Here is a 26,799-nt window from a genome sequence, read left to right on the forward strand (position 1 = left end):
ACGTATGACATATATGTATAATTTGTTTATCCATCCTATCATTGACTTTTAGTCCACTTTTTTGTGAATAATGCTGCTACAAGTGTATGTACACATGTATGTCTGAGTATCAGTATTCCATTCTTTTGGGTACCTAGGAATTGAACTGCAGGGTAGATGTTTATGGTTCATTCAACAGCCAACTTTTTCTTTCTGTTTTTAGTTTTCTGATTTCTGTCCCAGATAATACTGAATAAAATAAAATCCAGCTTTGTAGTCATTCTATTTGACTTCTAGGCCTGTATAGAGTTCTAGATTTAACACAACTTTTTCTGCCTACTCCTATTACAACCTAGCTCCTATGTGATAACAGAAAATTGAAATGAGAAATAATATCTTTTCAAATATAAACAGTTGGCTTTTCTTTTTAGCCCTCATATTCCTGATTAGGATCACCCTAGTCTGAATCTGACAATAGAAAATATCTAAGTTGCAAGAGATACCAGAGGCTATCTATACCATCAGTAGCTGTTTTTTAAAGGGTTAATTTTTTGTCCTGACAACTTTTCTCCTGTTGGAAAAAGGTAGGAATACACCTTAACCCATAATTCAATGTCTTAATGTAGGAAGTTTAAGCTATAGTATTTCATAAGATATAAATTGCCTCCTTATCAAATCTTTAAATGAGATGATTACATACATTCTGCATGCTGGGTAATATTTTATCTGCACAATGAATAAAAACTAACTGAAATTAGGATTTAAAAATTACCCTTGGCAAAATGATGCCTATTACAAAACAGATTTCTAAAACCCAGCAGGTTTGACATACAGTGCTTATTTTCTATGACTTAGAATATAATGTAAGGAAATATTACCTACTTCTAACAAAACTGTGTAGACAGAAAAAATAAAATGTTAGAAGAAGGAGTCTCTAGGCCACGATAAAACCCCTAAGTATTATAGAACATAAAATGGGGTAATTAAGAGTTAATGTAGAAAACAAATTATTTAAAACAAGAGCACAAAACTTGTGCTTTCAAAAATTGGTTTAAAGGGAGGGGGATGAGAAAGGTGAGAAAAAGCACTACCAGACTCCTTACCCATTGTTGTTGGTGCTGGAGCTTCCTGATGGTATTTTCAGCTTGCTCCAGCTTAGCACTGGCCTCATCACTCTGCTGTTTGATGGTGGCCAACTCCCGTTTTATGAGGTAGTTTTCCTCAGCCTCCTGGGCTCTTGTCACTTGTCCCTTAGGACATAATTTTTGTGTGTATAAAGCAACTTAGGATAGATTCAAGAAAGACTGCCTTGTGAGGTTTAGTTATTTACTTTGACATGTTAAAAAAAAAAATCACCTCAAAGAATAGAACAGCCTAGGTAATTATTAGCTAGCAGCTTGTTATTGCCCCAGCAAATTTTGGGAAACTAACTGAAAAATTCATCTGACAATCTTAAGAACACTTCTTCTTTCAATGAATAAAAATTCAATTCATGCAATATTACTGAATTGTACATGCAGAACTAAATTTTTCCATGAAGAGTTGTTAATTTCTCAGAATCCACTGATTGCCATTTTGAAATAAATACTTTAAAAAATAAGGTTAGCTTTAGAACGTGCAAGAGGAGCCTATTTTAATAAACCAAGATAACACACTGTTATCAAAAATTAAGTTTATACACGCATATTACCACCCCCAAAAAATTATTTCTAGGAAAATGCATGTAAAATTGCATGCATTAATATATGAATTTCTAGGTTTAATACTTTCCTTAGAAGTTAGAGAAAATGCTAAAAAAGAAAAACAAACAAACAAAAAAACTATACCTGTATCAATCTATCTGCCAAGGAAGCACTTTCCTACAAAAGGAAAAATTCAGATAGAAATACAAGAGAAAGAAATAAAAGTGATAAAATTAGGAATAAGAAGAAATAAGCATACCCAAATTCCACCTACTTTTCATTGCTAATTAAAATGGACATTTAAATTTTTAAAGTATTTTTTACTACATTTTTATTCTTAAACCTTAAGAAAAATATATCGAAACAAGGATAGACTGCAGAAAATCGTGTGTTTCTAGAAGAGACCAAACACATATTCCATGTGGTTTTTCCTTGGGACAATCAAATTACCTTCTTTTGAAAGCATACATACATACATCTTCATTTTTAGACTTATACGAAAGGGAGAAGGAATTTGAGTAAGGAATTCCACTTAGAAAGTGCGACGGCAATTTGTGCAACAGCAACTTCCAAAGAAACAAAGCAAGGAAGATATGACAAATGAAATTAATGAGCTCAACTTAATAAACTAATAATAACTGAGTAAGTGACTTTTTGGTTACAAAATCCAATTCATACGTAAGTATTTATAGAATTCTAAGTGCTAAGTGACACTCCTAGGCCATCTAAGCCAGTAAAAAACGGTATTGTACTTAATTTTCTAGAAACAAAATCCGAACTTACTTTCCTACTGCATCTTTACTATTCTGAAGGTTCAATGAAATAAGAATGCTTCTCTGTGACAAGTCTCCAAAGATTAAAAATAAAAAATAAAAAAAAAACTAAGAGGTATATTTTACTGTAAACTAGGTATTTATTGGGGAAAAAAAAGGAATATATAATTAAAATAACTTGAAAACAATTAAGATCAACCTTCTTGTGGAGTCACCAAAAAGGTAGGATTATTCCTAAAGAATCTCTAATATGATGAGGGAAATATAGGAAAACTATTTTGACTAATATAATGTATCTGCAGTTATTATACAAAACAGACACATAATAAACATCCTGTCCTTATGCACTGCTATTTAACATGAAATCATCAATATTTTTCAAATAAGACAGATACTGTCAACTATTCATATTTCCATTTATTTCTTTCTTGAATATTTACCTATAAAATAAAAGCACCAAGAGTTTGTGAATTCAGATATTTTTCTTTTAATACAGAAAAATTCTTAAACTATACTTTTATTACTCAATTCATTCGTACAGCATCAGAAATACAAGTACAAAAGACATTACATCAAAAGCACAATATGAAAGATATGCAAAATTCTCACATTTGCCCAGTTATTTTATATGAAAGAGAAGAAGAGGTAACAAGTAGATATTAAAATAATTCTAAGAACCAAAAGTTTATGCACAATTCTTATGCGTTGAAAACTCAATGTGAGAATGAATTTTCATATAAGAAAACAGTCAGTCACTTTGACTAAATTTAAAGCAACCTCAGGCCTTAAAGCAATCATTGCCACATGCAACATGTGCTAGAAGTTAGGGCAGCATTTGAAACTCATCTTTAAAATGCTGTGTCGGAATGGATCCCCAACTAGATTCTAAAAGAACATACTTTTTAGAGATTATTTCTAAAGAAAACAAATAGCATCAATATGTTACTCTAATAATAACCTTAGTTAAAACTTAAACATGAAAGTTGAAGAACTAGTACGGACAAATTTTTAGTAAGAGCAAGTTATTTGGTTAAACAATAAGCTAGGCAAGCTAAGCAATCAATACTACAACTTACAGGTCATATATGCCAGATTCTTTGAGGATTTATTTAAAATACACAGAAAAAACACTATGCATTTAACAGAAGCTTGTGTAAGTAGTCATTTACTTACTTTTTCTAATGTTTCAATGCGCTGTTTTAAAAGTCTATTTTCTGTGCGTAACCTCTGCCAAAAAAAAAAAAAAAAGTTTTGTTTGTAAGCATTCTCGAGAGGAAGATTACTAAATCACAGTTCTGAAAGTGTACCACCTTTTATAAATAAGAAAAGACCATATGTGAAATTGTTAGAGGCTCAAGGTAAGAAATACATGGCAAAGGAAATGATCACATTTATCATTTCAGCTGTGATTAAATTTTAAATGTAAACTACAGTACATACACAAATAACCCTTCTTTACTATATTTATCATAATTACTAATAATCAATATTTTATGTTTTAACTCTCCATTAGATAGAAAAGATTCTAACTTGCCTATCTCCTACAGAGCCTACCTATATAATTAGTACTCAGATGGCAGTTGAAAGAATAAGAAATCTGAAAAATGCATGTCCATAGAATATCAAATTAAATTCAGTTTAGATTAGACCAGTCTTCATTTATATGTTATAGATGACAAGCTGCAAAATGACTTACATTCTGAAAATATAAAATAACTTGTGAATTGTTTTCTACTTAACAAAATTAAAAGCTCATTACGGCATTTTCTCATAGTTTAAAAAGAAAAACCAGATTTAAAAAAAAAATTTCCCTAGTTTTTGAGTGCCTGACTCCCAAAAACTTTCAAATTACTGTCACTAAGAATTAAATCCAAATCACTCTACATTAAAATCATTTTTTTACACATTCCACCAATATTATTTTTAATCCCCTATGTTATCCCTTCATTTTCAAATCCCTTATATGTTGTTCCTTCAATTTGTCATCACTCAAATTTCAACCCCCCTCATACTTTTATGTAGCAATTTGTTGTTTTTTTGTTTTGCTTTTTGGCAGCTCACCAGTATGGGGATCTGAACCTTGGTGTTAGAAGGCTGTGCTCTAATCAACCAAGCTAACCAGCCAGACCTATGCCAGTTTGTTCCTGAGCTCAATCCAGCCTTCTTCCAAACCTGCCTTCCTCAAAATTTCTCCAAAAAAATTTCTTCCTCAGAAAATTCTTCCATCGATTCAATCTATTCTTTTTGCCAATAAAGACTTAAATACTGTATAGTTTATATAGCATATAATGTCTCAGTTCAGGGAAATAAGAGATTCTATGAATTATGGTATCTTATTAAGTAGATCATCAATTGGAACAATTCTTTGAGTTATTACAAAGATACTTTGCAAATTAAATTTTCTTGTTCCATTCACTAAAACATATTTAGATGATTTGAAATGGACATTATGTATAATCCTAGACTACAAAATAACAGCCTGAGGAGTAGAAAATGTTTCTCATTTTTTGGCTACTCCTACTATGTGCAGCTTAGTGGTCTACACAAATAAGCAATGATTAAATGCTGTTAGTTTGGAAAAATCAAAGAAACATAAAGGATTCTCAAAATGTTCTCAATCATATTTCATCAACAAAAAGGAACGTTTTGTTTATCCTAAAAGATTTAGAAAATTAGATTCCAGCCAGACATCTGAGTGAATAAATTAGTTACAATAAAAATAATACCAATATAATAAAATTTAGAACTAAAATCATTCACCTGGATTTCCTCCCCCCAGCCCTTTTAAATCTTCTAAAATCTGTTTAGCTATACACAAAAATCTAATTTTTCCCCTAACACTTACCCAAATATCTTAATACCACTTTTTAAATAAATCATCACCTCCTCATTTGTAATATCTACTTCATCATGAATTGATAAATAGACTTTGATGGCTTACCAACCATTTCAGGGTTACCTTTAAGTTCAAGTCTTACTAATAAAAAAAAAAAAAAAGGTATCATAGTATTTTGGTAATTATAGCTTTGCAATTCTTTTTAATATCTGGTAGAGCTAATTTCCCCCATTCCTATATTGTTTTATTTATCCTCCCCAAATGCCAATTACTAGTATAACTAAAGTTGTTAAGAGACTGAGTTTTGAACTTAGGCAGATTTAGGTTCAAATCCTCATTTTACAATGAATACCTGTGCATGTCATTCACTGCCTTAGAATCTCCATTTCCTTATCTAGAAAATTACAGTTGTAAAACCTTCAAGGATATCAGGAAAATTAAATGATAGCACAGTGCCTAACATATACCAAACACTCAAGTAATAAGTACTACTCACAATATTTTTGAGGTTAGACATGAATATTGTTTTATTACTTTCATCTATTCTTTAGAACTATTCTTTAGACTTACTCTGGAATTTCACAAGGAATTAAAATTTGAATTTGTTAATATGTACTTTCTTAGGAAATTCATATCTTTATATAACATGGAGTTATTTTTCTCTCTCTCTTTACTCATTTTTTAAAATGTTTATATGTACAGTTTTTTTTTCAGTATTTGTTGGGTTCTATCCCATTTTTCACTTGGGTTACCCCTAGACATGATTTTATTTTTATTTTAAATGAAACTTCTGTTTCTAAGATATTTTTCAACTGTTTATTGATGATATAACTAAAATCTACCACTTGACTGACTTCTCATTAATTTTTCAATATCTTCCTCAAATTTTCTAGAATATTTTCTAAACTTTAAACTGAAAACTGCAAGAAAGATAACTAAAAATGGCTATATAAAAATGTACACCCTGTACATTAAAAAAAGAGAGAGAGACTTTTTGACCTACCAAATTAGGAATGAAAAAATGAAACTAACAGTGAGAACAAGAATTGAAATACCAAGTATTGGCAAAATAGCAGTGAAATGGAAACTCCCTGCTAAGAATATATCCTGGAAACATTCTTTAGGAAATTTACTTAATACCCATCAAAGCCTTAAAAATGCTAATATCCTATAATTCAATAACTCTACTTTTTACAAGTAGAACTTACTGGCACTATCTTATAACAGTAGGTGCTAAAAAAATTTATATACAAAGACAGTAGCTATGGTCATTATTTTTAATAATAAAAAATGAAAAACAACCTAAATATCCCAAAATAGGGGAATCAAAGTTGCAAACAACCCACTCTTCATCATCATCATCTATTCTTTCCAGCTTATTCACTTTATAAAGTAATCCAACCCCAACAATCCTTTTAATTAGAACAATCTAGTGATCCTAACAACTTTTCATTGTCCCTCAACCCCTGATGTCTTCTCTTCCCTCTTTACCAAGTTTAATTTCCAGTCATTATACACCCTGCTTATCTTTTATCTCCCTTTGCTCCTCTCCCCTTAGTAGCATACTTGCCTGATGAAATCACTACTCTGGATTGACTCTCTGACAATTAACTCTGTGTCTGCCTGTACCTATACTGGTAAATTTGACTGAAGAAAAACAAAACCATGATGTTTATTTAAATTAATGATCATTAAATTCAGTTGGATTCTTAATGCTTCCTAGCAATAATAATGCAATGTATTTCCTTAGTCAATTCCTTCCCCCACCCTCCTAGATCACTATTTCATACTTACTCCTTTCTTCAAACCAGCAAACCCTCCACCCCATTGTCACTCAGCTGATAATCTTGCTTGCAATTTCAGTGAAAAAACTGAAGCAATCAGAAAAGAACTTCACAAGCTGCCAAACCACATCCTACACCTAACCTGCATTTCTGCCCATGTGTTTTACTCTATCTCCTGTTACTGCAGACAATCTATTTCATTATACTAAGTTAAGTCTCCTATCTATGCACTAAATCTCATACTCTCCTGACTCCGGCAATTATCCTTGCTCATTCATAATCATCAATTTTTTCCACTTGATTATCACGATAAAAGCTTGTAGTTATCCCTCCCATCTAAAACCAAAAAAAACCTCACATCACTACCCTCTCTAGCTACTGTCCCATTCCTTTTTTACAGTAAATTCCTCAAAAAATATCTCCAATTGTTCTTTCATTCCAGTCAGGTTTTAGTACTCACCACTTCTCAGCTCTTTTCCAACTGTTGCCATTCTGATAAACCCAATGGTTATTTCTCCAGCCTCATCTCACAAAAAATATCTTTGGCATGTAACACAGTAAATACTTCTTTTTCTGAAACACTTTCCCTTGGTTTCCAGGACACTACATTTACTCAGTTTTGTCCTACTTTTCTCCTGACTGGCTGCTTCCTCCTCATCTTCCTACCTTTAAATGTTGGCTTACTCTTAGGCTCATTCCCCAGGTAATCTCATCCATTCTCATGGCTTTCAATACCATCATACTACCAATAACTGCCAAATTTATATTTTAAGCCTGTCTTCTCTTAACTTCAGATTTGAATATTCAAGGGGCTACCTAGACATCTCCTAGCCATCGCACTCTCAAAATACCCAAAATTGAGCTCTTGATATTCCCACCTAAACCATATCTTCCTGTAGTCGTCTCAATCTCAGATAATGGGAACTCCATTTTCCTAACTGCTCAAACTAAAAAGCTTGATTCCTCTCCCTCTCACATCTCTACATTCAACCTATCAGCTTTATCTTTAAAATCTACTCAGAATCCAACTAATTCTTACCACTTTAGTCCAAACCCCCATCTTTTGCCTGCATTACTTCATCAGCCTTCTAGTCAATCTTCCTGCTTCTCCTCTCACCCCCTGCAATTTACTCTAACTATAGCAGCCAAAAGGATCAACTAAAAACTTAAGTCAGTTCTTGTTCTTCTCTACTGAAAACTCCCAGTGGCTTCCATCTCACCAGAGTAGAAGCCAAAATCATTACCATGGTCGACAGCACCCTACATTATCTGCAACCTGCTCTACCTTACCTCCTATCATTTTTCTCATCATGTTGTCCCATCCACAGTGCCTCCTTACTGTTGGTCACCAAGCACAATTCTGACCAGGTTCTGCCCTTCTTCCAGAAGGACACACACCTAACTTGCACTTCCTCAGGTCTTTATTCAAAAATCACCTGGTCAGCTTCTCTAAATTTCCAACCCAAACATTACCATTTTATATTACTACTCCCTGAGGTATTTTTTTCTCCTTAACACTTATCACCATCTCAAATACTATACATTTTATGTTTATTGTCTGATTTCCATATCAGAATGTTAGCTCCATGAGGACAGGAATTGGTCTGTTTCATAACCACATCTCAAGTGCCTAGAACAGTGCTTGGGCATGTAGTAGGCACTATAAATTTTGCCTGTTAAATGAATGAATTATCAAATAAATTATGCTATTGTGCCTCCAGTGAATATTACTATGTAGCCGTTAGTATTTTAATGAAAAAACTGTAATGCCACAAAATTATGGGCATCTGAACTCTTACACGACAAATACATCAAAGTTTCTCTTGGAAAGCAGCACACTATATATGTTAAAGAACAAATATGGGCCTTAGAATAACTAATAAATTAGAGTTCAAATGCTTGACTTTCACCGTTTTCTAGCAACATGACCACTGGCATAATAGTTGAGCTTTCTGAAGCTTAGTTTCTTCACAGAAAAATGAGGATAAGAACCCTTTTATAGGCTGTTTTAAGAATAAGGAGAGAGACTGCATGTAAATGACACATCCTATAATAAATGTTAAATAAATGTGAGCTGATTCAATTCAATACCTCACAATGATTGTTAAATATAATTCCTGGACAACTTAGATGATATTTATCCTGCTTCTTTTTTTATGCCAGGCAGCAGATACACGAATGTTTTTATAGTATTCTCTGGCTTTCAGCATATCTTAAATATTTCACAATTTTTGAAAAAGGAAGAAATATTTAACTTCTGACTAATATTCAGTCAGAATTCCCAACACCTCCCATTTGCAGGGCTTTAGACCTCTATGTCCCAAAGCACACATTTAAATATGTAAATTAGACTATCAGTTTGTATGCCTGTCTAAAGTAGAGTGGGGGAATAATGGTTTTTCTTTTTTAAAGATTTGTAGATTACCCTAATATAAGCTAGAATTTTAATATTCTTACCTCCTCCCCCTCAGGTGGAGCATCAATAGATTGGAAGAAGATACTGATAAAGATGTTTCTAGTAACAAAAAATTTCACACAGTAAAATGTACGATTCTCCATATGAAACCATTATTATCAAAACCTTCCTATAACACTTTTAGAAAAGGGGTGGAAAAAATACTTAAAAGTCACATCTTGACCAAGGAGCTCACTGACAGATATAATTCTTAGAATAAAAGGTCACTACTGCAAAGGTCTTAGAATTTTATAAAATAAAAACAACAGAGACCTTAAACACATTTCACAACACCAAAGGCTGATTTTATACCGCCATATAAAAACATCAAATAATTTGATGATCTTACTATTTGCCTGTGCAGAGAATGGTACAAAATTATCTCCCTGAAGGCTTTTGAGGACGAAGGCAAGAAAGTATTAGTTTAACATAACCCATTCCCTTGTAAAAGAGACCTGCAGGAGAGGGAAGGAGTGTGAGTAAGAAGTGGCATTTCCCATTTTACAACAAGGCTCAATTAATGCATGGCTAATGAATTATAAATAATGTGATCATCTGATCATGACTGAAATGAGCTGTCAGGCCCAAGTCAAAAATTGGACAGACCCAAGTCACTCAAAAATTGTTTTGGTTTTGTCCTTTGGGGATAGGGAGAGGGAAGAAAGAGATAAAAATGATAAGAAAGAACTGCGTGGAAACAAGATTACAAAAAATGAACAGACTACCTTTGAAGTCAGCATACTTTATCTGATAAGTTTTACTAACTTTTTAAACTTTTTTTTTTTCCAAATTCTTCTCTATAAACAATTTTATGCTATCCGCCTGAGACTCATGGAGCTAGTATTCAAAATTATTTTGTGAGGAAAATGAACTATGACTTTCCCAAAGTATGAAAAAAACTGCAAATGTAGGCTAAAGACTACTAAAGTTTTTTGTTGTTGTTTTCTGAAAATGCCTTTTTGTGTTTCTATATTCATGTAACAGTTTTATAAGAAACTTCTTCAAGAGCAACGATTGTTCACAGAACTGTGTTTTTTTGTTCAATCACATAGCATGGTGAAATGAACAGGATGGCTTCCCCATCCTCAGATTCTTGATTTGTAGTTCCAAATACTTATGGTATGCGATAACCCATACTCTCTCCTCATTCATCAGGATGATGTACTTTTTACTTTCAGGAGATTGAAGTGCAGGATATGATTTAGTATTACGCTTACTCATGGTACCTAAAAGAAAAGCAAATGGTAGAGCAGAAGTTGGGTGACAGAATTAAAAAAGGCAGGGAGGGGAGGGAAAAACATCCTCGGTGCTCTTTTCTCTCTCCTTCTATGAAAAATACAAAAGAATCTGTTTCCAATGTATAGGGAACAGGTGATAGAAATGTGAATAGAGCATCTAAAAAAGGGAAGACAGAGTTGATAAGAAAGAGTTCACATAGAAAAACAGGACAGACTATTTCCCAGGAGGCTTTTGAGGAAGATCAAAACAAGAAAGAATACTAGTTTAACAGAATCCATTCCCTTGAAAAGGGACCTGTGGGATGTAAGAAAGTGATATTTTATAGCAAGGTTCAATTAACGCATGGCTAATTAATTGTAAATAAGGTGGTCATCTGATGTCTTACCAGGTCAAAGTCAAAAATCAGACCCAACCCAAACATAAAGTTAAAAAGAGTGAGGGGAAGGGAGTCACTCAATACAAATTATTTTATTTTTGACCTTCTGAAATTAGGGGGTAAAGAGATTAGAAATTGGATCAGCCAGTCCCTGAGTTCCTTGACTCATGCTCCTACTCATCATCCCCATCCTGCAATATCAGCATAAAAGCTAACACAACTTTTCTTAAGTCCCAGCTCCAACAATGCCAAAGATCCTCAACTAAATAATTTCTTGGCTTATAGGGAAACAAATAAGAATTTTAGGGTGATATAGGATATTCATAAGCCCTTCAAATTGAAAATCTACCTGTTTCTCTGGAAAGTAGTTGTTCAAAAGTATAACCCTTGCTTAGAGAAGAAAAAGTTGTATTCGTCAAAGATTCCTGCGGCCCTAAGGTGGCCATAATTAGTTCTTGTGTAATGATTTGCTCTATTTAGTCTGCCTCAGATTATACTGCTACTAGTCTCAACATAGAATGTGTCATAGACTGTCTTCTCTGCCACTTTTTAAAATATGCTTAAATGGAAAGATAATAGAAATTTCCCCATGGGGGGAAAAAAAAATTTCCCCATGGAAGTATTTTCTCTTGATGACCCCCAACAACTCTAGAAAAAGGGAAGAGCTGCTTTATTTCACATTGGAATGAAAGCCACTTCAGTCCCATTATTCTGCCTTTTGAAATATCTATTTTTAACCATAATCTAATAGGATGGTAAATAAATTTATCTATAAATAAAGTAAATACAAACTTCACTGCTAAATTTACTGCAAAGGGGTAACAATATATCAACATTACCTAACATCTATTGCCAAATAATTTCAATCAACTTATCTTCAGCACTTAAAAAGCCCTGAAATGCTTACTTTAATTTCAACTTGCTCTTCCATTTCTTTAGTTTTTATTGTAGTATATTCCTTCTCGAGCCTAAGAAGAAGAAGAAAGTTAAAGATATGTTTTCATTCAAAAGTAGTTATTAAATTATAAGATTTAAAAATAAATATTAACACAAAATATAATTTCTTGAGTTTTCCCCAGCTTATAACTTCAGATACTTGATATGAGAAAAATCACCTGAATAGTTTACAAAAAATCACTTCACAATTGACAAAAATAAGAGAACTATACAAAAGTAAAGTTTAGAAAATGAAATATGTAAAGCAACAAACAGAAAATTTAGTTTACAGATTCTATTCAGACCTAAACTTACAAAAGAACCATCTATCCTTTCCCCTCAAATTAAAACATACCTGTACAGTTTAACTGGCTGTCAACAAAAAAATCCTGGTACAAAAACTGGCTTAAAATATTTTAGTGAAAGAAAAGGGACAACTCTTTCTTACAGAAGAATTTCAATTAATAAATGTAGAAGGAATGAGGTAAATATTAAAATCACTGTTAGAATTCCACAATAATAATTGCCACAGGCAAGAACTACCAATGAATGCTAAAATTAGTATGTCAAAGTATAAGCATACTCTCAAACTATCTCTCCCAAAATACTTAGTAAGTAGTAAGGAAAACAGTATATTTACAGTACAGTAAGGGAAAACAGTATTAAACATTATATTTAGTAAGTACTAAGGGAAAACAGTATATGTGCAATATATTTACATTAATACTTGATAGAGTTTGGATGTGTTGTCCCCACCAAAACTCATGCAGAAATCTGATCCCCAATGTGGCAGTGTTGGGAGCCATTTGAGTCATGGGGGCAGATCCCTCATGAATTGATTAAGGCTCTCCCTGGAGGTGGGGGGCCTGAGTGAAATCTTGCTCTATTAGTTCGAGAGCTGGTTGTTTAAAAGACCCTGGCACCTCCCCGCCCCCCCTTGCTTCCTCTGGCCATGTGATTTGCTTGTACCTACTGGCTTCCTGCCGTTTTCCTGCCATGAGTAGAAGCAGCCTGAGGCCCACACCAGATGCAGCTGTCCCAGAATCATAAGCCAAATAAACCTCTGTTCTTTATAAATTACCCAGTCGCAGGTATTGTTATAGCAACACAAAATGGACTCCACTAATAGAGTTTTTTAATAAACTAGAACAGTTTTAGATTTACAAAAAGACTGCAAAGAGAGTACAGAGTTTCCATGTACCCTTCCTAGTTTCCCCTATTATTATGTTACGCTATTATCATAATTGTTACAATTAACGAACCAAGATTAATATATTATTATTAACTAAAAGTCCACCCTTGAGACAGCACCTGAACTAACTGATCAAGGTTAACATCGCCGGTACTGTATATTGACATTATACATTCCCTGTTAAGATGTACTTTGGCACATCACCTCTGTGGCATCCTTCCCAATAATGCATATCCCCTATCTAATTAAGAGCAGACATCAAACAAACCCTAGTTGAATGGCATTCTACAAAATAACTGACCAGCTCTCTTCAGAAGTATCAAGGTTATGAAAGACAAGAAAAGACTGAGGAACTGTCACTGACTGTAGGAGAGTAAGACATAACAAATGAATACAATGTACTATTTTTGCAACTCTAAGTCTAAAATTATCTTTAAAAAAATATATACGCCACTCAAAAATTAGTCCCACCAAATTATTCATCTTGCTCTCAGCCAAAAATATCAATGCCAAGTTTAACCAGACCAGGCCCCAAATAACTTACAGCTGCTTTCAAAAATCAAATTCTCCCTCAAAGAACAAAAATCTCTTACTTACTACATGCATAATCTCATTTAGCTCATAGCAACTTTACAATACAGGTTGCTACACCCACTCTGAGATTTAGTTTTGTTATTTGGGGGGTTCTTTGGTGGCTGGCAGGAACCCATTCTGAGATTTATAAAATAGGTGGAGAAACTTGCCTAAGGTCACACCCTTAATTGCTACACTACTTTGTCTCTCACAAAAGTATGTACTAAAGCATATCTTAAAAGACTATAAGATAGTCGAAAGAATTTATAAAAGACTAAAAAGAGCTGCAAAATATTTTGAACAATGCCTGCATTGTTGAAATAAATTTATAGCCTTTGCAATCTACCATTATGTACTGTGCAAAAATGTCATTGCTCATCTAAAAAAACTAGGAGTCATCACAATTCTTGCTTCTCAATTCAGTCACCTAGCATGTTTGATTCAACCTCCTAAACAATGCTAGAAAATACATTAATTCTTCATCTCCATTGATAGTGTTTTTTAATAAACTAGATCAGTTTTAGATTTACAAAAAGATTGTGAAGACAGTACAGTTTCCATGTACCCCTCCTAGTTTCCCCATTATTATGTCATACTAGTATGATAATTGTTACAATTAACAAACCAACATTAATACTTTATTATTAACTTAAGTCCATACTTTCTAAAGATTTCTTTAGTTTTTGCCTAATGTCTCTTTCTTATTCCAGGATACTACATAACATTCAGTTGTCAGGTCTCCTCCTCAGGCTTCTCTTGGCTGTAACAGTTTCTCAGACTTCCCTTGTTTTTGATGACCTTGACAGATTTGAGGAATCCTGGTCAGTTATTTTGTAGAATGTCCCTGAAATAGGATTTGTTTCATATTTTTCTCACGATTATACTGGGGTTATAGGTCTTTGGGAGGAAGGCTACTGAGGTCAGTGCCATTTTTATCACATCATATTAAGGGTACAAACTACCAACAAAACATCACTAAATGATGAATTTGATCATCTGGCTGAGGTACTGCTTGTCAGTTTTCTCCACTGTAAAGTTTACTTAGTTCCTCCTTCACTGACAGTGTTTTCAGGCCTTCATTATGGCTTGTCGAAATTACTAGAATAGACTTATAATTGTTCTCTCCGCTGCCAGTTTCATAACTCAGTCTTTTCTGCACACTATTACCAGAGAGGTCAATTTAAAATGTTGATTTGGATCACGCCACTCCCAGAGGTACACTGCATCAGTGATCACCCATTACCTTCAGACTAAATTTCAAAGGCTTACAAAGAGTAATCAAAGCTCTTTGGAGAAATGGCTTATTCCTGAGCAGGAGCAGGGAAGATATAAGATGAGCCTAGAACATTATATTGACCTAAAGAAAGAAAATTCTCAAGGAATCATGGAAACATGTCTAAAGGATATAGCAGCCAGCTTGAAGGGATTCCCACTGGACAGGGACAATTTGAATAAAATAAGAATCCATGAATTCACACTGATATAAATAAATGAAGAAATAAATAAATGAGGGAGAATGAAAAGTTCTTCCTTAAAGTAGAACACCGACTAATAAAGAAGGAATGAGGGAATGAGAAAATAATAAAATGTAAAATCGATGAGGGAAAGTTTGCTAAAGGAAGGGAATATTACATAATGTCAACATACCTTGCCACAAATTACTTATTAATTACAAAAGAGAAAATAACTTTATAGTAATGATACCTGGCAGACATCACCTTAATCAAGTGATCAAAGCTATTGTCAATTTTGATAGAAACCAACATCGTGTATCTATCACATCATGAACTGAGAGGATACATCATTGGTATACCTGCCAAAAATGAACAACCTGAAACTAATCACAAAGAAATCTCAGACAAAATCAAACTTTGGGACTGCCTACAAAATAACTGGCCTGTACACTCTTCAAATATACCAAGGTCAAGAAAAACAAAGAAAGGCTGAGGAACTGTTTCAAATTAAAGGAGATCAAACTGATATGACAACTAAACCCAATACACAATCCTGGAGTGGACTCTGGACTAGGCAGTGAGGGATGGGAGTGGGGAGGTATCTATAAACGATATTTATTTGGAAAAAAATGATAAAAATTTGAACATGCCCTGTGGATTAGGTGACAGTATTGTACCTATAATTTCCTTATTTTTATTAACTACTGGGCTTACATTTTTTAAAAAGTTCTTGTTCTTAAGAAGTATATATTAGACTATTTAAGAATAAAGGGCATAATAACTCAGCTTACTCTTAAATGGATCCCTCCAAAAGTGGGTATGGATTTTACTTATGTATATACACAAATACACACACATTATTATTCATATGTATGGAGGAGAGGGGATAAAATATAAAGTAAATGGGACAAAATGTAAAAAGGTGAACCTGGGTAAAGAGTACATGGGAGCTCCTAGTATTAAATTTGTGAGTTTTTAATAAGTTTGAAAGTATACCAAAATTAAAATCAAAGGTTAAGACTCATCTCTTGCAACTTTCATGTCTTAAAGGAACTGCTGAGCCTCTGTACATCACCCCTTTGTCTAAAATGCCCTCCCCTTCTCTTCACGTAACCAACCCCTGCTTACTCATCTAGACAGAAAAAAGAGTGAAACTTTTAAAATGAGATCATGTCACTCTTTCTCAAAATTCTCTAATAGTTTCCCCTCAAACTTAAAGTCTGGCCCATGAGGAGACCAATAATGTCCAATGGGGCTTTAAACACCAATGAAAATCTGTGTTATATATGTGCTGTTCAATACAGCAGCTACTAGCCACATGAGTAACTAATGAGCACTTGAAATCTGGCTAATACAACTGATGAAATGAATCCCTAATCATATTTAATGTGAATAGCCACAGGTGGGTAGTGGCTACCACAGTAAACAGCATTGCTTTAAATATTCCTAGCTCTCTACCACATTTCTGATTTCATTGCCCATCACACTCTTTGCCTCTGCTATTCCAGTCATGCTGGCTCTCTTGCTGTTCCTTAAACATATCGATCTCATTCTTGCCTCAGTCTTTACACTTAACTGTTCTCTCATCATAGAATACACTTCTCCCAGATAATCACACGACTCCCTCTCGCACTTCCCTCAGGTGTCTGCTCAAATGGTACCTTATCAGACTGTGTGCCTTCTCTCTGAGTGCCCTATCTACAAGAGTTGTCCCAAAACAGGCAAGATAGTATGCCCGGGGTCCTAAGGCAGGAGCCGAGAGCAAACCCCTCCACCTGGAAGCAGGCAAGAGAGCACACCCGGGGGCCTAAGACAGGAGCAGAGGACAGCCCCCTCTGCCCGGAAGCAGGCAAGAGAGCACACCCAGGATCCTAAGGTAGGAGCTGAGGGCAGCCTCGCCCACCCAGGAAGAGGCAAGGGAGCATGCCAAAAGCACCACTTATGTGCCGGTGGCCTGCTGCAGCCACAGCAGCCATAAAAGTGGCATGATGCCACAGCAGTAGCCTCAGCCACCATGCAGGCTGTCCACCAGACATTTAACTGCACTGAAAGGAGAGTCAAAAGTGGAGACCAGAAAAAGAAGAGGACACCTCTCTCCTCAAAGCCCACTCTCAAGTAATAGAAGAAGCAACTTCTTACCAGATGACCAGACATCAACATAAAGACATTAGAAATACAAAAACCCAAGAAAATATGACAACAAAAGAATACAGTAATGCTCAAATACCAGACCCTACAGAGCAGGAAACCCTTGAAAAGACTGAAAAGAAATTCCAAGCAACAATCTTAAGGAAGCTCACTGAGATATAAGAAGACTCACCTAGACAACATAATGAAATGAGAAAAAAAAATCCAGGTTATGAAGAAGGAAATTTCCAAAGAGATTAATACCTTAAAAAAGAATGTAGCAAAACTCATGGAACTAAAAGATTCACTCAATGAAATAAAAAACACAACCAACAGCTTAAGCAGCAGGCTACAACAAGCAGATGAAAGAATTTCTGATCTTACAATCTTTTCAAAATAACCCACGTGTACAATAAAAAGGAAAAAAGAATTTAAATGAGGAAAATGTGAAAGAGCTAACAGACCACAGTAAATGCACAAACATTCAAATCATGTGTGTTCCAGGTAGAGAGGAGAAAGGAAAAGGCATGGAAAACCTATTCAATGAAATAACAACAGAAAACTTCCTAGGTATCGGGAGAGACATGGACCTTAGGTCCAGGAGGCTCAAAGATCCCCAGAGTCAACCCAAAAAGATCTTCTCCAAGATACATTATAGTCAAACTGGCAAAGCTCAAAGACAAAGAGAGAATCTTAAAAGAAGCAAGAGAAAAGCATCAAGTCACCTATAAGGGAGCCCCTATCAGACTAGCAGCAGACTTCTCACCAGAAACTCTACAGCCAGAAGAAAATGGGATGATATACTCAAAATACTGAAAGAAAAAAACTGCCAGCCAAGAATACTATATCCAGAAAGGCTATCCTCCAGAAATGAGGGAAAAATAATGTATTTTCCAGACAAACAAAAATTGTAGGAATTCACCATCATACGACCCGCCCTACAAGAAATCCTCAAGGAAGGCCTGCATCTGGAATCTGAAAAACGATAATCACTACCACGAATACACAAGAAAGAACAAAACCCATTGGTAGAAACTAAATCTTACCACCACAAAAAACCATAATGACAATGTAATAATGCCACTGCTTTATTTCTGATTTTAGTAATTTCAGTCTTCTCTTTATCTTGGTCAGTCTTGATAAAGGTTTGCAAAATTCGTTGATCTTTTTAAAGAATCAACTTTCAGTTCTGTTGATTTTTTTCTATTGTTTTTTAATTCCTATTTCATATATTCCTGTTGTAATCTTTGTTATTTCCTACTTATATTTGCTTTTGGTTTAGTTTGCTCTTCTTTTTCTATTTTCTTAAGGTAGAAGTTTACATTACTGATTTGAGATTTTTCTTATTCTTAATATAGGTGTTTACAAGTATAAATTTTCTTCTAAGCACTGCATGAACACTGCATCCTATAAATTTTGATATGTTGCAGTTTGATTTTTATATCAAAGTACTCTGTAATTTCAGCATGATTTTTCTTTTTACTCACTGTCTATTTAGTAGAGTGTTCTTTAATTTCCACACATTTGTGAATTTTCTGTTTCCTTCTGTTATTGTAGCCAAAGAACATATTTTCTATGATCTTAGTCTTTTTAAATGTATTAAAAGATTTCTTTTGTGGCCAAAAATAAAGGAAGGAAGGAATAAATAAATAAATAAAATTTAAAAATAAATAAATAAAAGAGTAGTCCCATCACTCTATGTCCTTCATCCTGCTTTGTTTCCTTCATGGCACTTTCACTAACGGACATTATACTGTATATTTGTTCTGAGTCAGTCTTCTGCATTTCTGTAAGTTACACATCACAGGGATTTTCTGTTGCAGTTATTGTTTAAACCCTAGCAATTAGAAACAAAGCTCTTCAAAACTGTACCCAGGTGTCATCTCCTTCAGAAAACAACCCAAAATTTCTTCTTCTGCCATCCTCCTACCCGACAATGTCAGTGATCTTCATATTTTTCTGCCCATGTCCCTGCTAAAAAAAATTCCCTCATCTACAATTTAAAGACTTAAAAAAATTCTTTTTCACCTAAAGTGTATATAGTTTCAAAGGATGTAATTTAGATGTGCTTTAAAATCTTTCCACTGAAACTTTAAATGAAATTTATCTCATTTAATTCATGGAAAACGTCTATTCTATGACTTAACTGGCAAAGGCAATTATTGTTATTAAATCAGTGAGTCAAATAATATTTACTTTATGTCATTAAAATCTGCCTTCGTTTTTCAACTCAAATAAACATGTTAATACTTGCCCCATGATTACTAGTCTACTTTTGAATTCCAATTGTAAGAAAGAAAAGGCAGCCTTGCCAAGTGTTTGTTAGCTAGATCAAATAAGAAGTTGCTGCATTCAATTTTTCTTGCTTTGCTCTCTCAGGGGACACTCTCTCGGGAGCAAGGCATTCTGAAATCATACCTTTTGTTTGGTGTCCCAGATATATTTATGACCCACAGTAGTGTCCCATCATAAGATCTGGCATGGGTGACAGGTTTGCCTTCCTTTTATAATGTGGGAGAAGGCAGATTATGAAAGGGATGTTGAAAAGGAGAACCAACAGACCTATACCATAGGAATGTTATTAGATAAATTTTAGGAAAGAATATAGATTGGAATTAAAAATCTAGTTACCAGGACTTCTGGTCAAGATGGCGGAATCAACCGTCCCCAGCATCACTCTCTCCCACTAATCAACCAATTTACAACTATAAAAAAGTAACGACAGCCAAGCTGGGGCTGCTAGAGCTCAGGAGAAGAGGAGGAGAGACCCACAGAGTGCATGAAGGCAGGAGAAGCCATAATGAGAGAAAGAAAAAACCACTCTGACCATTTCGAGCCCCAGCCATGTCCAGGCTGGAGCTGCTGAACACACAGAGCAGGAGCGGGCAAAAGCCACAGCTGTGCCCTTTGGATGAAGTTGCTTGGAGGCAGCAGGGGAGAAGAGGGCCCTGGTGGCCCCCAGGCCAGCAAAGCCACTAATAGGGTTCCCGCAGACCCATGCAGGAGTGAGGAACCACAATAACTGAAAAAAAGGAGCCACTCGGAGGTTGGTGAGTCATTGCAAGGGACCAGCGCATGGCCCGTCCCATGGGAATTGTCTGCAGGACAAGTGGTAGGGGAGACAGGCCCACAAGGAGAACACTGGGGCACAGCAAGGACAGCTGACCTGCACCCCAGTTAGCATAGGACCACTCAGAGGAGACTGGTCAGGAATATACAATTGCATGGGGAGCAGTTTGATGAAAAGACTCAGGCCAGACCAGAATTCCTACACAACGCTGGTGCACCAGATTTCACTAAACCTAGAAGTACCTATAAAGTCTACCATTAAAACCTGAGCTGCACAAAAAGCCTTCCCTAGGGAATCAGCAGGAGAGCAGGAATTTAGCTCAACCATAGAGCTCAAGTACTGGTCCCCACAGCAAGTTCCCCCATTTTAGAAGTAAGCTAACGACAACAAATTAGTTTCAGTGCAGAGTTTAAGTGGTGGTAACAGCAAGTAATCCAACACAACTGAAAGAAAAAACAAAGTACCTGCAACCAGAGACGAAGTTTGATACTAACCAGTAAAGGTCTCATTTCACCAAAGAATACCTATAACACCTAGTAGGGCTGGAAGTCCCCTGGACTACCAAGCCAGAAACGGTGGAGGGCCCGGGTCCTCAGCAATGCCCCCAACACCCGCAACCAGTCTCAAGGGTGGGGGCCTCAGCCATGCCCCCCCCCGCCCGCCCACACAGCCAGCCCAGTGGCGACCACTGAGCTGCCACAGGAAGCACCCTGGGCTCTCCCTAACCAGGGCAGTGGAGGGTCAAGGGCCTCAGCCACACACCCCTGACACCCACAGCCAGCCCAGTGACAACCACCGAGCCACCGCAGGAAGCACCCCAGGCTCTCCCAAGCCAGGGTGTGGGGGGCCGAGGGCTTTGGCCATTCCCCCCTGACACATGCAACCAGCCCAAGCAACAACCACTGAACCACAGCAAGAAGGTCCCCAGGTTCCTGAGCTGGGGTGGTGGGGGTCGAGGGCTTTGCCACAGCCCCCTGACATTTACACCCAGCCTGGCAGTGACCAAGCCACAACTGGAAGCCCCCTGGTCACCCCTGTAGGAATGAGGGGCTGCCACAGGCCTCAATCCTGCCTCTCGTCCTCCTCCCTTCTTCCTTCACATTTCCTTCCCCTTTCCCCTCTCCCCCTCCCTCCCAACTACTCCACAACTTACACAGAATGTAAAAAAATTATATTAATAAAAAAATAAAGATCCTATAATTACTTTTTTAAAAAAATCTAGTTACCATGCTCTGAACATCTTCCTGACTCCCAGCAGACTATATATGCTAATTTAAAGACATATGGGTTAGGCATCTCTTACATGTTATATCAATAGCCAGTTAGATTGGTATCCACAAGACTGTAACTGTAATAAGCTATTTATTTCTCTCTTCTGCCACCCTCCAACCCACAGGAAGCTTGAACATTTTTCAGAGACAGGTCCAAGACTTAGTTTGTTAAATGTTCCAAAAGTGGTTCCTTAGAGAAATGGATAAGGCTCATCTTTTAATACTAACAGAGAATTACTATCCAGTATATACATAAACTACTAATCACTAAGAAGTAGTCAATACAATAAAAAGTAGACACTGCAATAGAAAAGGGAGGCAAAAAACAAGAAAAACATGAGGCCAATAAACATATGAAAAGATGCTTACTCTTATTAACAATCAGGAAGTTGCAAATTAAGTACAAGATGAGATAATATTTTATACTCAATAGACTGGCAAAAATGAAGAATAACCAAGTGTTGGTGATGAAGTAAAACAACGAGAATTTTTATATGTTGCTAGGTGAGATGAGTACCACTTTGCCAAAATTTTTTAATGCTGAATATGGCTTATTCTGCAACCTAGTAACCCCACTCTTAAATATGTATCATAGAAAAATTCTTGCACAAATATACACAGCATTTTAACTGCATAATAACAAACAAATGTCCATCAGAAAAATGGATAGATTATGGCAGATTCACCCAATGGACTATTATGCAACAGTAAAAATTAATGAACTAAAACGACACAAAAAAAACCTAATAAATTGTATCAATGTTACCCAATAAATGCAAGTCACAGATAACATACAGCATGATACAATTTTCATAACACTCAAACATAAGCATAACCCCTTATATATGAATTTTTAAAAAGCAAGAGAATGAATAATAAACCCAAAATTCAGGACAGTGACTACCTCTTGCAGAGGGGCACTTAAGCCAGGTGATGGGTTCATATGCATTTGTTTTACTGATAGGCTTCATAACTTAAAAACATATTATATATATAGTTTTGTTTTTATCAAATATTATATGATAAAAGTTAAAAAAAAATAAAGAAGAGGTGATCACCCATATCCAACAGGGCACGGTAGTACTAAGAGACGTCCTAATAAGGGATCTCTTCGTGCGTCTGAGTCAACAGGCTTCAAAAGGAGTTATGGTGTTGGCTGGGGTGATTGACCCAGACTACCAAGAGGAAATTGGACTACTACTTCACAATGGAGGTAAGGAAGATTATAACTGGAATACAGAAGAACCCTTAGGATGTCTCTTAGTACTACCATGCCCTGTGATTAATTAAGGTCAATGGAAAATTACAACCAAATCCAGGCAAGACTACAAATGGCCCAGGCTCTTCACAGATGAAGGTCTGGGTCACTCCACCAGGAAAAGAACCACAACTAGCTGAAGTGCTCGCGTAAGGCAAAGGCAATACAGAATGGGTAGAAGAAGAAGTTAGCTATAAATACCAGTTTCAACTGTGTGACTAGTTACAGAAATGAGGATTGTAATTGTTCTCTTATTGTGTTAAGAATATGTCTCTATGTATATATACTGTACACATATTAAGCAATTATCTTTATTTTTGTTCCTCTTATTCTTTACCATGTACCATGAGATTTACTGACTTTATACTAGCATTTAAATATTGTTAACCTTACCTCATAGTATTTGCATTTACGTTATGGGATATTGGGAGAAGGGTAAATATCATCTAAGGTCTTTACCTCCTCTTCTGGGAAAGGGATTAATGCATTTTTGGTTGTACGCAGGATAGCTGTATCACGTTAGGTGAAACTATTATATTATTGTACCATCTGAAGATTAAGTATGACTTAAGGAGATCGTACAGACACCAAGTTGACAAGGGGTGGGCTAGTGAAGGGGAATTCTAGGTGTCAACTTGACAGTATGGACACCAAGTTGACAAGGGGTGAACCTGTGAAGAGTTATTTTAGGTGTCAACTTCATTAGAGACATGGAGGTGGAGAAACCTGATAAAGCTATCTTTCTAGGTGTGTCCATGAAGGTGTTTACAGCAGAGATTAGTATGAGAGCCTGAGTGGACTAGGTGGGAAAGATCCAACTTCAATGTGGGCAGGAACCCCATCCAGTTCTCTGGGGACCCAGAAGAACAAAAAACAGAGAAAAAAGGTGAATCTCTCTTTCTATCCACTGGAGCTGGGATACACTCTTCTCTCCTGTCTGTGGACACCATCGGCTTCCCTGGTTTTGAGGCCTTTGGACTTGGACTGAACCATGCTATCAGCATCCAGTTGCACATGGCCTATCGTGGGACTTTTCTTCATAATTTATTAGCTAATTCCCCTAATAAATCCCCTCTCATATATTTATAACATATCCTATTGATTCTGTCTCTCTGGAGAACCCTGATTAACACAGGAATAAAACCCATCTATTAGATTTGCAACTGGGAAACAATTACTTCTTAACATCTCAACTGCTACCCATTCTAATGCAAGTTCTCATTATTCTCTTGTTTGGACTATCTCAATAGCTTAACTTCTCTCCCTAAATCCACCCTGGCCCTATCTCCTCCACTGTCTACTCTTGAAACAGCAGCCAATGTGGTTTTGTTAAAACATAAGTACTTCCTCTACATTTACTCAAAAAATAAAAGCCAAAATCTATCCCAAAGGCCACAAGATCCCTGTTTCTTCTCCAACCCATTTCCTACCTCTTTCCTCCTGGCCCACTGTGCTCCAGGCACCCTGGCCACACTGACCCTTGTCAAATATACCAAGTACACGTCTGCCTCTAGGCCTTTGCACTGCTTACCCTCTACACATCTGGAAAGCTCTTCATAACTTGCCTCTTACTTCAGGAGATCCCCTCTTAAATGCCTCCTTTTAAGAAAGGCCTTTGCATACCACCCTATTCAGAAAAGAATATCACTCACCTGTCACTCTCTAGTCTCTTTACCCAGACTGTTCTTTTTCATAGTACTTATCACAACCTGACATGTAATTTTGTTTAATTTCTGCCTCACCACACAGGCACCAAATAAGCTTCATGAGAATGCATAAATCCAATATTTTACTTCAGGCACCTAGAACAGTGTCAGCACATACTGTATACTCAAGAAATGTTTCTTGAATAAACGAATAAAAAGGAAGATTTCCAAAGAACTAGTTTTAATGGAACAGTAAGAGCAGACACCAGATTACAAAGGATTAAGAAATGGTTAAGAAATTGTATGAAGTCATATTTATTTTCTAATTCTATCCACTGAAAGATCCTAAAAGCTTGCTGATAACAACAAGGTTTAGGGGTTTGCATTCCCTTACCATCCAACCCCCCCCCCACACACACACAAAATCCTAAAAGCTATGATATCCTACATAATAATGAAGACACCTTACACCCAGATTTTATTCTCTAAATACTACTCCTCACTAAAAGAAACCAAGTCTGGGGCAGAAAATATACATAATGAAGCTGAAACATCATCTGTACCTGAAAACAAGGGAATGTTTAGAGACTAGTCGAGTCATGTAAAAAGGACACAGAAGCCATATTAAAAGGGCTCCTGCCGGCTAAAATTGAGACTATTTGAGCAACAAAAATAATGACAACATTAGGTTAAAGCATATTGAATATAAGCCCATAAGTCCTTTCCCCCCACTAAAAAGATAGAATAATTTAAAGAAAAACATCATTTCCATTAACTCCTTTCTCTGGGAATTGTTAATTAAAGGGAAATAACGAAGCATTTACATGTGTTTCCAGCAGGGCAAAATTAGCTCCAGTTAATGAAGCCAACAAATAAATGCAATAAGAATGACAGATTTAGAAAATCATGGTTTTGTTAACCTAAATGAAATTATTTAAAAATGAAAAGTATCACCAATGAAACTTTCGAGCAGACTGGGCCAAGAGGTAGAAGATCACAATGAACTGGATATTCTCATGGTGACAAAGTATCAATTTACAGAGTATTCACTGGTTGCAAGAGGGAAAATATAACTTTATAACAAAGTAATCTGACTGTTATTACCTTAATCCAGTCATCAATCACGGCATCACTATATCAATGAGACAGATAGACATTATGAATCTTTTAAGGTGAATATGAAATACACAGTATCACTTATTAAATATTCTTGCCAAAAGTACTCCTGCTGTTGACCTAATTAAGCCTTTACATTTAGCTTCCAGTTTACAGAAAACACAAGAGATAGAGAAGTTTCATGAAATTACGAGGAAATAATCAGATAAATCCTTAAGATTGGATATTGTCTGCACAACTGATTTGCTCTCTTCATCAAATCAATATACTAAAAAGAGGGTTTGGAGTAGGCAGTGCTGATCTAAATTAAAAGAAATCTAAGAGGCAGAACAACTGAATGCAATGCAATCAATGGCAAAAGCCATTTTTGGCACAGCTGGGGAAATGTGAACACAGACCGGGTATTAGGCACTACTACAAAATTATTAAGTGGTAAAAGTAATGTGGTAGGGGAGATAAATGCTTTTATTTTATAGAGATGAATACTGAAGTATTAGGAGTGAACTGTCACAATTTTTATAATTTACTTTGACATATCTAAGAAATAAAATAAATATGGCAAAATATTAACAATTGTTAAGCGTAAATCATAAGCATATGAATATTTATAATTCTACTTTTCTGTATGTTTGAAAATCTTCCCAATTGGGAAAAAAGGGGGGGTGTGAAATATGATCTGGAGCTAATGATTATAAATTATTCTTTTCCTTCACAGTTAAGCTTCATAAAGGAGAACAGAATGCTAAGCTGACAAAGGTTTCGTTGTGTTGTTTCTAAGTCAGAAGTCAAAATTACCTTCTTAGATTGAAGAAATTGAAATAACAGAAAGAGAGGTTGAAGATAAAAAAACAGAAGGAATAACTAATGGAGAAAGGACCTGAAAGGTATGGAAACCAAGAGCACCCTGTATTCTGAAAAGGGAAAAAAAAGAAAATGGCTAAATCTATAAGACGGAGGACAAAAAGTTCAAGAAGTCTGAAAATAATGGATGTTGACGCCCAGGGTCTCCCTTCCGAGGACTCAGTCTCAGAA

General features: G+C 35.7%; 1 protein-coding gene across 6 annotated transcripts in view; it reads right to left on the bottom strand.

Annotated features, from left to right (window-relative positions):
* The window catches only part of EVI5 (ecotropic viral integration site 5), a 233,956-nt gene that overhangs the window by 134,805 nt on the left and 72,352 nt on the right, over positions 1-26,799 (bottom strand). For 4 of the 6 annotated variants that reach the window (XM_063103859.1, XM_063103860.1, XM_063103858.1 and 1 more), the window contains exons 10-13: positions 12,032-12,092; positions 3,608-3,661; positions 1,806-1,838; positions 1,083-1,229 (exon numbers count right to left, since the gene is read on the bottom strand). In XM_063103859.1, the coding sequence (XP_062959929.1) occupies positions 1,083-1,229; positions 1,806-1,838; positions 3,608-3,661; positions 12,032-12,092 (295 nt within the window). The remainder of the gene's footprint in view (positions 1-1,082; positions 1,230-1,805; positions 1,839-3,607; positions 3,662-12,031; positions 12,093-26,799) is intronic. The other 2 variants (XM_063103862.1, XM_063103863.1) reach the window with 2 other exon arrangements.

This window comes from Cynocephalus volans, chromosome 8 (genome assembly GCF_027409185.1).
Source record: "Cynocephalus volans isolate mCynVol1 chromosome 8, mCynVol1.pri, whole genome shotgun sequence".
Lineage (NCBI taxonomy): Eukaryota > Metazoa > Chordata > Mammalia > Dermoptera > Cynocephalidae > Cynocephalus > Cynocephalus volans.